Here is a 15,711-nt window from a genome sequence, read left to right as displayed (position 1 = left end):
CAGAATTACAAGAACTATCTTAAAAAAACATATCCGACGTAATTAATTTGATTATATGTTTAAAACTATCATTACAATTTGTTTTGTGAATATTCCGATTATATTTAAATAAGTGATTTACCATTTTAAAAAATAATGTTTTCCCTGATTGTGTTCAGTATTCTCAGTCCTCGTATCTTTCTGTTTACATTCACCAAAACCCCTCGGAAATCTCACATGCGTAGGTGCGTTCTAAAAGTCATGTACGTTCGTTACATTGAATATTATAGTATTGTCCCGAATAAACAGCTTTCATGCATGCAAAGAGCTATTGGAGAAACGATTATTTTAATAAAGATATAAATCTTTGTAAGATCTAGTTCAAATATTTATAGTTTTTCACTTGCTTTCCACCACTATATAATTAACGAGACGATTTTTCAAACACAACCAAATCACCCACCATGACAGCATTTTGTCCAATCACAGAAAGGATTTTCGAGCATGCGTATTCCGTTGCCATAGTTAAGCGTCCTTAAGTTCAAAGGGCACAAACCGAAACTATACCGGCTACGTTGGAAAAACGTTGTTCCAAATACGGCTTCGGTAATCTAGGCCTTGGATAGAAAAATCCTTAGTATTCGAATAATTTATACTTATTCAAACAGTAAATTTCAAAATTAAAGTCATTTCAAGAAACCTACTCCAACAAGTTTGCTACTACATAATCAGAGTCATTTCATACACAATTCATAATAAATTGTGTTTAAATTAGCTAAAAAAATCACTTAAAAAGAATTAAAAGAAATGATAAACATGTTATTTCCGATAGGATTTTAATTAAAATTGTGAGACTGACAAAACGTTTGAGGAACACTTTTTATATGTAGATTGGGAATTGTATAGGACATACTAGTAAGATAGATAATCTAAATTCTCATTGGATGTCAACAGTGGTAAATTATCTATTAGTGACTTGAACTACCATTTCTTACTTATCAATTTGAATCGTCATGAGATAAGAGATATGATCATTTCTATGTAAACCATGAACAGATACGCAACAGTTTTGATATTTCTTTCGATATGTTTTATAATTTCTAGTAGTTGTAATGAATTAATACGTAATAGTGAGGATAAACATGAAGCTTTTATCCGTGGAACATACCATGCATGGTGGGTAATACTAGGTGTAGAAACAAGCAGTGCAATTCACATGATGAATGGTATGTTTATGTAGAGAAATAACTGGCATTATTTTGTTCAAAATGTATTTTTTACAACTTTTTTATTTCAGCAAACAAGTCGTTTATATAAAATGTTTCCAGCTATCTGTATTCCAAAGAAATTTAGTAAAGGAACCTGAAACAAACTAAATAGTATTTTCAGTGTACTATTCTAGTCGCTTTTGACTAGCAAGATGTAATATAACTATCATTAACTGTGAAAGATCACGGCCTTTGTTCACATGTTATCTTGTTACATCAGCTAAGTTCTGCATTAGGGAATATACACATCGGGGAAATACGTTAGTAAAGCTGAAACATCTTGAAGTCGATGTTCCTCATATTAGTTATAGTTAAAAACAAAGTAAGTCGGTATATATCATTAAATCTGCACGGCTTGGGTGGCCCTAATTAACCCGAATGACGTTCGGTTTAAAGGTTCATTACGACCGTGCAGATTAAATCATATATACCGATTTGATTGGTCAATTAATTGTTTTAACAAATGACGCCATAAATTTCCGTGAAAATTTTGGAAAATAGGCGGACGATATTTCGCAATCCACGACTCATAGGAAAGCTTCTTGTAGGGTTGGGAAAGGGGAAATACAACTTTATGTTGTAAAAGGTTGGTAAGTTTTAAATTAGTAACTCTTTTACATTTAGGCTCCTTCCCAAATTGTTACATTATTAGAAGAATTTAATGGTAGCTTTTTTTTATCTTTCCTGCTAAATTTATTCACAATTTTTATATAAATTAGTGACGATCAAGAATTTGACATATTGTTTTGAAACCTATATTAATTGTTTAAAACTATATGTTTCCCGTTAGATGTCATAAGTTGTTTTGTCTTTTGATTGCTGTCTTATTGACGTATAACCTACATCTCCTACAGTTTTAGTTCCGTTTGGTGTACTTTTAAATCGGTGTATAAAAAATCATAATTGAAAGGGTTATTGAGTTTAGATTAATTGGTTTCCATCGGCTTTCCCTCACTGATATGCTTAGAGAAAGATGAATCGAGGAGAGATGTTAGTACCTTACTTCGTTATTAAATCGTAAAAATTGTTTTAACTCTCGCTACACTCGGTAATATTTTTTTAATTTATGGAAAGGATTAACAACCATTTCAAAATCAAGATAGGTAAGAGTTCTTATAACTATGCAGTATAATATAGAACAGTAAGTTAAAGAACAAAGATATTTTACCTATGTCTTGTGAGAAACTGAAATAAATATATTTATTGAATAATGATGTTTTTTCAGCCCATGAAGATATGTCGGATGTAAAGCTCATGAATAAAACGTTTATTGGATTTCCACCGAATCAGCACCCTGTATTGTTTGAAATAGGAAAAGAATATAACTGCGGGCCTTCAGTGTCTTCTGCACTCCGATCGGACTTCTTGGAATTCAAGTTTGAAATTCCGTTCGTCACATCTTTAAAAAGCAAAAAATCTGTTCTGAATTATAAACAAAAATTGTTCGAAAGTTCGTCTTTGAACAGTATTTCATCCAACATCATGTATGGACTAGACGCCTCTAAAGCTAACATGAATATGTCAGATTCTTCTTACGAAATCAAACTTAATCAAGACACATTCATAGCCAATTTTTCGACCACAGATGATCAACCGTGGATAAGAGTGCGTGAATTTTCTTTTTTCAAACCATATGAGACCATTATGAATTTGACGTGGTTTGGTAGACGAAAATATGGAGTGTGCGCAGAGCATAACTACGATTTTGGTACAGCATTAGTAAAACCGTCCCGAGCTCATTTGATGTTTAACAAATCTATGATAAATCCATATTTCCCCCACGAGAACTATGACGTAGATCAGTTGAGTAGTAATAATTTGTTTGGGGCTGTGCAAATTAAAATTAATTTTACAATGACATTACCTAAGACGTGTTTTGAATAAAAAAAAATGTATGAAACACAATTGTAATTATGGAATTTCATATCACTGGCATACAAGTGAGAGGCACCATTTTCTACACAAGAAAATGTCTTTACCAAGTCAGGAACTCTGAGGTCAGGAACATGACAGTTGTTGTCCATTCGTTTTATGTGTTTAAGCTTTTAATTTTGCCATTTGATTAGGGACTTCTCGTTTTAAATTTTCCTCGAAGTTCGGTAATTTTAAAAAGTTTATACAAAATAAGTTGAAATACTATGTTCTTCGTTCTATTTAAAAGAGAAAAATCTTCTTTCTATTTAAAAGAGAAAAATCCCATTTACAAATTTGACAGCATGGTGAAATTGACACGAAAAAGCAAAACAATTATATAAAACTTCTCAATATTGAGTCAAACCTTTAGTGTTATTTTAGTTAAATTTATTGAGATTGATCCGCTTCATTTTAAGTGAAAGTAAGAAAAAAGTTCAATAGTGAAGCTGACTTTTTACATCATCACACAAAAAAGGGTAAAAAGGATGAAAAATGCGAAAATCATGAAAAATGCTGGGGTATTTTCGAATTGTCATAGCAAAAAAGGAATTGTACCAACACGTTTTGTCTTCATCAATTACTTTTTAACAGGCATATAAACCAAAAAAAATAATAGCAATTTTGGCTAATCAGATGTGTTCATCCGAGGTCCATTCAGTTAATAGTTTGTTGTACTTATCTCGTGAACAGCTATGATGATATCAGGGTAGCACGAACTTTAAACATTTGATTAAATATTTTAGACATTACGTGCTGTATTTTAATGGACAGCATATGTTCGATATTGTCTTGATCGAGTCTGTTAAAGTTTTTTTATTTACTATACTAAGTATAGAGGGGGAGGACATGGGGTACTCTTCTCCCTCCCCACCCCTCTTCTCCTTTCTCCTACCCCTCTTCTCCTTTCTCCTATCCCTCTTCTCCTTATTTTATATTTTTAATTTACCGGAAAAAAGAGAGATATTTTATTTTTTCATATTTAATTTTTTTCTCCAACTTTTTCTCCTTTTTCCCAGCCTTCATCTCCTTTCTCCTACCCCCTTTCTCCCTGTCTCCCTTACCCCTGTCCTCCCCCTCAGTATCATTATATAATGGGTTAAAAATATTTTTCTAAAATGGGCTTTGACAATTTTGATTTTAGCTAAAATGGGTTCTACTTTGGCGCTAAATCGTCCGTTTATGTGTTACAAAGTTTTTCGTTAAAAAAAAATTATATAAATAAGGCCGTTAATTTTCTTGGTTGAATTGTTTTTCATTGTCATTTTGAGGCCTTTTTATAGCTGACTCTGCGGTATGGGATTTGCTCATTGTTGAAGGCCGTACGGTGACCTATAATTGTTAATGTCTGTGTCATTTTGGTCTCTTGTGGACAGTTGTCTCATTGGTAATCATACCACATCTTCTTTTTTTTTATATCTACAATGAACATGTATATTGTGTGGATGGTGTGTATGATTTCCAATGTCATGATAACAAAAATGAATTTTATTTTCCACTAAACCTGTTAAAGATTGTTTTCTTAGGGTTATCATTAATAATCAATAATGCAACTTTTTTTTATTTATTTTCCTTTTTTTTATGGATGACAAAAAGAAGACATCAAAGAAATATAATTATTGAAATAAATAAATGATATACAATGTACATTATGTATTTAAACAATTTTCTTGTAAAGAATTAAAAGCAAAATATTACTTCCATGCTTGTACTGACTTGACTTGTAACTTTCTTTCAAATATTGATAACAGTTCAAAACTTTACCTTTATAGTAAACTTAAAAATGAAATTAAATTTGAGGACTACCTGCACAATCTAAACAATTTTAATAGTCGTCAGCTTTTAACAAAATTACGTGTAAGTGATCATAATTTGGAAATTGAATTAGGACGTTACAAAAAAATTCAAAGAGAACACAGACTGTGCAAAGTTTGTAAAATTTTAGATGATGAGGAACACTTTTTCCTTCATTGCCAAATTAACAGTAATGTAAGACATTCCCTTATAAATGCAATTAAAACCCATTATCCTAATTTTAACCAGCTTGACTCAAACTCTAAACTTAAAACTATTCTAGATCCCAATAAAGATATTTTGTCTAGTGTTGTAGACTATATAAAGCAATCTATGGAATTGCGAAAATAAGGTCCACATTGGTTTCTTGTTATTTCAGTGAAACATCAGAAATTCAAACAACAGAAATAACACCAGATTCCAACAAAGAAAATATACCACCTGATTTTAACAAAGAAAACACTGTTGCTATACAAACAGAAGGAGGATGTAAGTTGAAATGTGTGCCTAAGACTGATATTTGTACAGCAGAGGATGACAATGATTACAAAAACAGTCCTTTTCAGGACTACTAAACTTTTTCAAAAAGATGTTTTCATTTGTTGATGGTTCAATTTTTTGGTTCACAAATGATAAATGACATAACACAAAGTTTGTGATCAGTACTGTTTATTAATACAGTTGTTAGTATGCAAGGTGATTCAATAACATAAAATTGTGAGTTGAAATGGGGTATGCGTCAGAAAAACCACAATCCAACCAAGAAGCAGAAAACAGCATGTACAACAAACAAACACATTTTAATTTTGTTAAAAAAATCAATCTTGGTATAAAAGAAGTGCTCTTTTATTGTCGACCTTGTATTAAACTTTGAAATAGTAGATTATTTTTTTTTAAAGTTTTCTCTAAATTTATTTATTGATATATATCACTTTCAGAATTGAATTACTTTTAAGGTGGAACCTAACACTATTACTAAAATTAATTTGGCTCGTTTAATTTTCACAAAATTTTGACAAAGTATTAACTTTGATCATCAATTGACAAAAATATAAAAATTTCTAAAAATTTGAACCAACCATTTTACCAGAAATTTACACTGCTTACATAGCAGTTTGACAGACAGTAATTTTGATCATTGAGAAGCTTAATGTTTCCTTAACAATGCAAGTTAATTAAAACGTTTAGCTGATTTTACAGAGTTTTCTCCCTGCAGTGTTAGGTATGCTGAAAATCTTGATAAAGTAATAATCGTACAAATTAAAAAGAATGTTCGACATGAAGTCAGCAAGAGGAGGGATTCTTAAAAAATGTCCAAGGCTTAAAAATAAAAAGGGGTTCTTTGACAAACCATTTATATGTACTATACATGTATATACCAAAATGACACCAATTTAGGTGTCACCCAACACCTGGACTTAAATTAATTTGGCTCGTTTAATTTTCATAAATTTGTTTACAAAATATTTATTTTGATCCTTTGAAAAAAATATAAAAATTTCAAAAAACTTGAACCAATCTCTTGAGAAAAAAATTGTAAGAGATATAGTAGTTTGACAAACACTATTTCTGATAATTAAAAAGCTTTATATTTCATTAACAATGCAAGGTGATTAAAACATCTAGGTGATATCACAGATTTAATCCCCTGAACTTAAATAAGTGTTAGGTACAACTTTAACTTCCAATATAATAATTAAAAATTATGCTTTTAACATCCTGCAAACAGTTTTTTTTTTCCTTGTCAAATTTTCGAACTTCTTGCGTTTCCCCTAGCTAAGACATAGGGTTAAATATTTTGCCCCATCACACACTTTTCTTTTTATAGAAATATTTAAATGATCATTTACAAAATATAAGCAAACTGAAGATTTCTTTTCTTACAATTTGTGACCCAAATAATACAAAAGCCAAATATATAAGGTAAAAGTCTGAGAAATCCTTTCCCTGCCATTTCCTTAACATCAAATATCTTGATAAGGAGTTCTTTGCATTAAACCTATAAAATTTTCCAATTATATATTTATTCCTAAAGTAATGCTTTTCTGATTCATTTTATCATTTATATAAGTTGTACATTTTTTTTATTTCACCTAAAACATTGTAATATATAAATAAGAATGTGATATGAATGCCAATGACACAACTAGTATTCTTATAAATGATTTTTTTTTGTCAAACATGAAATGAATTAACCTGCAAGAAACTTCTTACACACTGAATAAAATTATAAATGTACATGATCAAAATAAAAGTCTGCAAGCTTATTAAGAATGTTTTGCATTACAGCTTTGTCTGGATAAATTCTTTCAATATGGATGTCCTTCTTTGTATAGACTACAAAATCACAAAACTGAGAACCTGTTACAAGTAATTGACCTTGTACCTGAATAAAATAATCATGACTGATTTTTAATTTTGGTCCATTTTCAGACAACTCTAAACAAAAGTCTGCACCCTGCATTGCGTCAGTGATTAGGTTATCTCTTTGGCTAAATGGACATTTAATTTCCATAATTCCAGTTACACCATTGTCACATATTTTGGCATCTGGAGTAGCACCAATAAAAGGGTACCTCGGGTTAACTACAAACCCACAATCATGAACATGATGGCCAGAAGTTTGAACATATGAGTTTCTAGCTTTTATTTCATTGTTTCTTCCATATGATGTTGCTTTACTAGTGAAAGGCTTTGGCTTCATTATGGAAAGAATGAACTTGTCATTAATTGCAGCTTTTCTTTTGACAATTCTATGAAAGTTTGATGCTGTTATTCTCTTTTCTCTTTCCTTGAACCACTTTTCACATTGAGCTTGTTCTTTGGTCTGTTCTTCTATAATATTTACTTCATCATTTGAAATGGTGTCTATCAAAGTGTTGTATTTTTCTGATAAAACAGATTGACCATTTTCTTTCGGAAAAACTAAATCTCCACAAACAGTTTCCACTGGAACTATCTCTCTCTGTGAATAAAAGTCTGCCTAAAAAGAAAGGGGATTGTTAAAATTTTAATATTTAAGGAAATAACTGAAATTATTTTTCTGTTTATGGAGAAATAACATAAAAAAATGGTGCACACTGGTTTTTGTCTAGCCTTATGATCATAAGATAGTATCCAGAAGTAAATTTAAAAAAAATAAAATTCCATTTTTTTCCATATTTTACTTATAAATGGACTTAGTTTTTTCTGCAGGGAAACATTACATTCACTCTGTGTATTAGAATTTTAATAACATTCTTAAACTATACTTGATTTGTACAAAACTTGGACAGAAGCTTGTTTATGATCATAAAATAGTATCCGAAGTAAATTTTGTAAAAAAATAAATCCATTTTTTCTGTATTCTACTCTTAAATGGACTTAGTTTTTCTGCGGGGAAACATTACATTCACTCTGGTTAAAGTTTTTAAAAAATTAATAACGTTCTTAAACAATCCTTGGTTTGTACCAAAATTCGACAGAAGCTTATTTATGATCATAAGATAGTATCCAGAAGTAAATTTTGTAAAAAGATAACTCCATTTTTTCTGTATTTTAATATTAAATGGACTTAGATTTTCTTACAGTTAACATTACATACAGTCTGCAGTTAAAGTTTTCAAAACATTTATTAGTTTCATTAACTATCCTAGATTTTTACCAAACTTGGACAGAAGCTTCTTACAATCATAAGATAGTATCAAGAGGAATATTTTCATTGATTTTTTGCCTCATTTTTGTTGAGCCTGAGATTAATAGTAAAAATAGGCGAGGCACTGGGTTCTGCGGAACCCTTACATTTTTTTTAATTTTTAAGTCTGCACCACAATATTTAATGTTATTACTAATTGACAGATAAAATATATCAGTTTTTTCTCATAATTTAATTCTAAATTCTCTTTTATACTGGAGTAAACCATGAAATAAAGTTGACGACATCAGGCTCACATCAATAAATTTTGTCTATGAACTGATAGACAAAACAACATCATCAAATTAATTTTTTTCTGATCTGTTTGAAACTAAAAAAAATCAGATTCCAACTTTTTTTTCTTTAACAAACATATATTTAAAAGTCACAAGAATCTAATGATATTTTTTATATTTCAGGGGCTGACCCAATTGATATTCTGTCTCTAACAGTGCAAAAGGAGATTTTGGAGAGAGACCTTGCAAGAAAAATATTGGATAATGAAAAGCTAACATTGAATAATGCATCCAGGAAATCCCAGAAAATATTTCAAGTTCAACAGAGGGAAAGGTCAATTTTTTCAGCTGAAAACTTTACTAAAGATGACAAAATGTTGAGATACTACAGTGGCTTTAACAATACTGAATTTAATGCAGTTTTTAAGTTTTTAGTGCCAGATTCATCAAATTATCCCTTAAAAATGTCAAAGAATATGAAGATAAAGATAAAAATCAAGGACCAGTTTTTTTTTACATTATGTAAATTGAGAAATAATTTGGACTTTACAGATTTGGGATACAGATTTCAAATATCTACACAAGACTGTAGTTCACTTTTTTGTGACTGGATAAATTTCATGTACTTAAGGTTTGGAGCAGTATGTACTTGGCCGCCACGTGACATGATTATTAAAAATATGCCTGAAAATTATAAAAGGGATTTTCCTAATACTTTGGCAATAATTGATGGTACAGAAATCAAAATACAGAAGCCTTCTTCTCTGCATGCACAGTCACAGTCATATTCAAATTACAAGTCTACAAACACTTTAAAAGCTTTGGTAGCAGTTGATCCTAGAGGGTCACTTTTATTTACTTCATGTTTATTTTCTGGTGCTATATCAGACAAAGATATATTTGAACAATCGGGATTAAAGAAGATGTTACAAAACTTAGTACAGCATGGTCATATCAAGGAAGGTGATGGTATTATGGCAGACAAGGGTTTTAATATTCATAAAGAAGTTGAAGATTGCAAACTAAAGTTAAACATCCCACCTTTTGCTAATGCTGGATTACAAATGACTCAAGCAGATGCACTTTTAACAAAGAAGATTGCTGCACATCGCGTACATGTTGAGCGTACTATAGGTTCTGTGAAGAAGTTTAAAATAGTTGGACAAAAAGTACCTTTATCTTTGTTTGGACGTGTTAACCAGATTTGGAATGTATGTTGTTTTTTAACAACTTTTCAAAAACCAATTATTCGTCGAAAATAATTACATGTATTTTAGTACAATGAACATGTGTCTGTTTTTTGTTCATATTTTCAATTAAGGGCATACAATACAGTTTTGGTCATATATTTACAAGTTGATGAAAATATGCATCTAGGCTATTGTTTACCTGATTAAAAAATCAAATATGTTATAAAAAAATATACCTTCATGTGGTACTTTTTGAGTAAAATGAGGTAGAAATATTGTATACTCAAAATACAGAATTCTAGCCGTATTTTCTTTTTCAAAAGAAAGACAAAACTTTAACATTTTTGTTTTATAAGATAAACCCAAATTGTTTTTTGTTAAATTATCGATAATTTCTGTATTTATAAGTATCCTAAAAAATTATGCAATTTTTATTCAGAAATAACTCATATATTTTATCAAAGTTAATGAATTGAGAAAGAAAAACATCATTTTTTGCTTTATGTTTGTCAAAATTAAAAAAAATCCACTTTTTACAGATTATAAATTTTGGGTCACACTCCTTGCAAAATGGAACAAATCGCCGTTTTAAAAAAAAGGGGTCCATGAACTTGTTTTTAAGATAAATCAGTTTGAATGATAAAAATCAGTTTTTCCAGACAAGTCATAGTTTGACGTCGCAAAAATAACAATTTACATTAACAACCTTATTACCTCCCCTGTAACTGTATCGTATGCCCTTATCTAAGAATTTAGCTAATTCATTTATTTTAAATTCAGAACATAAGGATTTCATGTTCAGGATCAGGACCCCTCCTGTCTTCCCTCATTAGCATATTGCATTAAACATTTAAGTATAGTATGCACTTAGTTAAGTTCAACCAATAACTTGAAACAAAAGACATGTACAGCTTACAAGTATTTAATACTCAGTCACAGTGGCGGATCCAGAGGGGGGTTTCTGGGGTCAGTTAGATTCAGCATATCAAAGAACCCCAGAACTTAATTTTTCTTGAAGATTAGTTTTCGACCCTAATTTGGACCAACTTGAAAACTTGATAACAATGGTTCATAATTAAAAATCTAAATACATGTTTTGATGCAGGATTTCAAATAACTACCAAACATTTTATTTGTGTTAAAATCAAACCAAGTTTAGTTTTCCACCCTTTGGACCTTAATGTAAACCAATATGAAAATTGGACCCAAAATTATAAATCTGAATACACAGTTGGATTCAGCTTATAAAAGAACCCCAAGAATTCTATTTTTTTTTAAATCACACCAAGTTTAGTTTTGGACCCTTTGGACATTAATGTAAACCAATATGAAAATTGGACCCAAAATTAGAAATCTAAATACACAGTTAGATTTAGCATATAAAAGAACCCCAAGTATTCAATTTTTGAAGAAATCAAACTAAGTTTAATTTTGGACCCTTTGGACCTTAATGTAGGCCAATTTGATAACAGTACCTAAATTAAACTTTTAGATACACAGTAAGATTCAGTATAATAAAAAATCCCTGGAATTCAATTTTTGATAAAATTGAACTAAGTTTAATTTTGGACCCTTTGGGCCGTAATGTAGACCAATTCATCAATATGGTACTTATATTTAACCTTTAGGTACACAGTCAGACTCAGCATATTAAAGAACCCAAATAATAAAATTCTTAATAAAATCGAACAAGTTTATATACAAATTATTAGAAAAGTATTGTTTATAATTTGAATTTAACTTACTTGAGTACTTAATGCACTTCCAAGTGGAAAGGGTCCATAACTTGTGTCCTGCATGACTGGTGTGTTGTGTGCCAGATAGCTGATGGGATAACCTTTTAAGCTGTTCAAATATGAAATGTCTGATTCTTTTACTTGGATCTTCCTGCAATCATAGACATTATTTTATAAATATTACTTATTGTACTTCGAACAAATAATTAAAGACATTGTTAATTAGACTTACATGTACATTTAGGAGCACATCTATGGCATTTAGAGAAGCAGTATTAAACATACTAAATAATAATATGATTAGACTTAAGAGAAGGTAATCAAGTTACACTGTACTTTTTTTGTTGAAAATGCAACATATATATATATGACCTGACAGACAATGATATCACATACTGTAAAGTGCCATTACAGCTTTTCTATAAAAGCCTGCAAAGCAAACCTTTGATTATTTATTAATACCTTATAATTGTAAATTTCTTAATACACAGAAACAATATGCAGAACAAGGTAAATAAGCTATGTTCAGTATGAGAAGAACTGCATCATCATTATGTTAAAATGTATTTACAATGCTTAGTCTTTTTGATACTTATGTTAGTAGCATATTAATGTATGGGTGTGAAATATGGGGAGTACACAAATCTCCTATGATAGAAAAGGTCCATTTGGACTTCTGCAAAATGATATTGGGTGTCAAAAGAAAGACCTAAAACGTGATGGTTTATTTTGAATTAGGTAGATTTCCACTGCAGTATGAGCGTGACTATAGAATACTTAAATTTTGGTTCAAAATTTTGAATGGTGACAATTGTATATTATTTAGGTCTTGTTATAAAAAAGTTGTGTGAAATTGTTCAAAATGTTTGAATTGGGCAACATATGTAAAAAGATTGATATATAGTCTTAAGCTTGTTATGAATAATTTGTGGAATAATCAGTGGTTTAGGAGTAATAGAGGATGAATTTCATTTTATTCTTCAATGTAGTAGATATACTGACTGGCGAAAAAAATATACGAAAAGTATTCCTGGTCTTGGCAATCAACTTTTAAATTATTAGAATTATTATCAGGTGAAAACACAAAACAGCTTTGTAACTTGGGAAAGTATATACATTTCTCTCTTAAATTAAGAAACAGTAAATTGTAATAAAAGATATTTTGTATTGATGAAACTTCTGATGTCACCTATTGTTTATTGTGCATATTGTTTGAAATATGCCATATGTATACACTGTACATGTACTTGATTATACTGATGAGCTGTAAGGCTCAAAGTAAATAAAGAATTTGATTAACTGGCTAGCTTCGTTTGTTTGAATTTGATTGGACAATAAACACACACTTCATTTTAAGGTGAAGTTCCACATTGTATGTCAATTAATTTAGCACAGCTGCAAAATCTTTTTTCCCCTGGTGGTCCTTGAGGAAAATGTGCTGGTCCTCACTATTAACTCTATTGAAAGATACTAAAATTGTGTCATTACTTTGCAAAATTTTGGTAGTAAAATCCTGAGGACCACCACTTTTCGAGAACTCTGTAATTGTCAAATGAAATCCCAGTATATAGTAATTAAACAGATTGAAACTACATCTACCTAGTGTTATTTGTCTAATATCTTTAATTTGGTTTATTTATGGTCTTGTCAGTTTATTTTCAAACTATGAGTTTGACTCTCCCTCTGGTACCTTATTCCCTCTTTTGCAGACAAAATAAAATTTTATTTCAATGGATGGTAAATAAACTGTACAGATATTAACCATATCAGTTGATGTAAGATGACTGATTTATAAATGTGTTCACACAATGAAGGGCCAAAAATCAAGAAAATTTAAAGTGACACATTCCATACTAGAACTTCATTTGTGTTTTGTGAAAATAAGGCTAAGTAAGCATCATGTTTGAGTTTCAAATATAATGTTGAGGGAGACTTAACTTCATGAACAGAAACAACAGATTTTGCAATCTTTCTATTAATAAAGGGGTATAACTTGGTGACACCACCTAGTTTCAAACTTGATCTGAGTTTTCTGATAATGATTTGATTTTTGGTGTTTTCACACACCACTTTTAGGCTATTTCATGGCGGCAAATTTTATTGTTGGAGGAAGCCGGATTGACCAGAGAAAAGCACAAACCTTCAATAGGAATACTGACAATCATAGTCAATTTGATTTGAGTCATGTGCACCGGTATGCGCGGGTTTTAAACTCACAACCTCAGTGTTGACTGGCTAGTGATTACAGGAGTTACTATTTAAACAACTCAGCCACTGATGCCCCTTTTGTGATAATGAGCATTGTGTATAAGTTGTACATAATATTTGGTTGATGCTAACTTAAGTAAGAGAATGGAAACGATAAAAGAGCGTGGACAAAGGTACACTTAATTCCCCCTTTGCATAGTGGGTAGTCATTAAAACAATATGTACACTTCACACTACATGTACATTTCTTATTACTTTGCTCTTACCTATTGTCAATCAATGAATTTTTCAATGGCTTTCTTTTTCTGTCCATCTTTGGTTTGACAATAATCATGCTTGGAGCAGGAACAGCTTTAATCTCTTTCCCACGTGGCTTTCCCCATTGCTGTGGTAAACTAGTGCAGCATAATTCTGCAGGTGGCTCTGTAAGACCCATCATTTGCCATTGAACTAATCCTTGTATTAAGCCCACAATATGGGAACAGCATCCACTCAGACTGTAATAAAATACAGAAACATGAAATGTATTATTTTCATGCCAAATATATAAATACATGTACAAGTATAACATGTACAAGGGGCAAGGTTGACAAAAAATATGTCAATACTAGTATTTACCATGCCAGTGGTAAATACCAGGAAATATTGGTGAGTACTGGTTGCAGATTTAAATTTTTTGTGGTCGATTCTATAAAAACCACTCTCTACCTGGTCAATAATTGTCAATGTCAGTAATAAAATAATGAAAGTGTTCAAGTCATTTAATGCATTTATTTTAAATTCATAATTATAAACATTGATTTAAATTGATACATTAGTACATAATACTAAAGTGAAAGATAGTAACTGTTTCGTCCCTGCCAAGGGTACTCATCAGGTGGCTTTTTAAAGGCTACCACTACAGTTTTCTTTTCCTTTATTTTTTTTCTCTTTTATTCTTTTTTTCTTATTATATTCTCTTTTTTCTGATTCAAATATTTGTATACCAATATATAATGTATATTTAAGGGGATATATATACATGTATACATATAACATAATTTAGTGGATGATCTTGGTTAAGCATGAAATTTGATTGTTTACCTTTACAAGGGTATAAGGGTCCACATGCATGTACCCTCAACAGTCCCCACCCCCAAACAAAAAATAAAGGTTCTAAAATTTGAAATCTGGGCACCAAAACATAATTAATCTAATAAATTTTTATAAATCTGTTCGAACCTTTCCAAAGGGGATCAAACATACATGTACATAACTGTTACAGGAAGTATATCATGTACATGTATATTGAGCCTACATCATTATAATATATGGTATACATGTGAAGATCTTGAACAAAATATATACATATTATATTTCTTAGTGCATATTCTCGTCTGTGTATTTCCTATTACTCTCCCTAGTTTGTAAGCTCAAAAATAGCCTACATTGTACATGTACCTACCCTAAAGTTTATTTTTTATTTTTCAAGAGGCATTTCACACTGTTAAAGTCAAAATGTCTCTCCAATAAACACGATGGACTCAATGTTAAACCAAAAAAGATGGGGGGGGGGGGGGTTAAAACTTCCCTGCCCTATATTTTCCAAAGAAGTAACAGGAAACATGCATATATATACACATGTAACTTGGTTTTGGCCTCTCAGGATAAATTAATACAGAAAAGGGGAGCTTTTAAATAATGGAAAAGATATAAATATAGCCACACACCCAACAC

The 15,711-nt window shown here is 30.6% G+C and overlaps 1 protein-coding gene across 1 annotated transcript; it reads left to right on the top strand.

Moving 5' to 3' along the window:
- The first annotated feature begins 976 nt into the window (after nt 1-976).
- Nucleotides 977-10,447, top strand: LOC134706102 (uncharacterized). Its single transcript, XM_063564810.1, has 4 exons — nt 977-1,205; nt 2,473-3,118; nt 5,332-5,441; nt 9,045-10,447. Exons 1-4 carry the CDS (start codon nt 1,028-1,030, stop codon nt 10,121-10,123), a joined length of 2,013 nt encoding a protein of 670 aa, XP_063420880.1. The 5' UTR covers nt 977-1,027; the 3' UTR covers nt 10,124-10,447.
- Nucleotides 10,448-15,711: the final 5,264 nt, after the last annotated feature.

Source organism: Mytilus trossulus, chromosome 2, assembly GCF_036588685.1.
Source record: "Mytilus trossulus isolate FHL-02 chromosome 2, PNRI_Mtr1.1.1.hap1, whole genome shotgun sequence".
In the NCBI taxonomy this organism is placed as follows: domain Eukaryota; kingdom Metazoa; phylum Mollusca; class Bivalvia; order Mytilida; family Mytilidae; genus Mytilus; species Mytilus trossulus.
The sequence above is the reverse complement of the archived record's forward strand: the minus strand, read 5'-3'. Positions and strand labels throughout refer to the sequence as shown.

Excerpts from the sequence above, each read along its gene's own strand:
- LOC134706102 (XM_063564810.1), top strand. The coding sequence starts at position 1,028 with ATGAACAGATACGCAACAGTTTTGATATTTCTTTCGATATGTTTTATA. Across the intron at positions 1,206-2,472 it reads TGCAATTCACATGATGAATG|CCCATGAAGATATGTCGGAT; the intron begins GTATGTTTATGT and ends ATGTTTTTTCAG. Across the intron at positions 5,442-9,044 it reads TATACAAACAGAAGGAGGAT|GGGCTGACCCAATTGATATT; the intron begins GTAAGTTGAAAT and ends TTTATATTTCAG.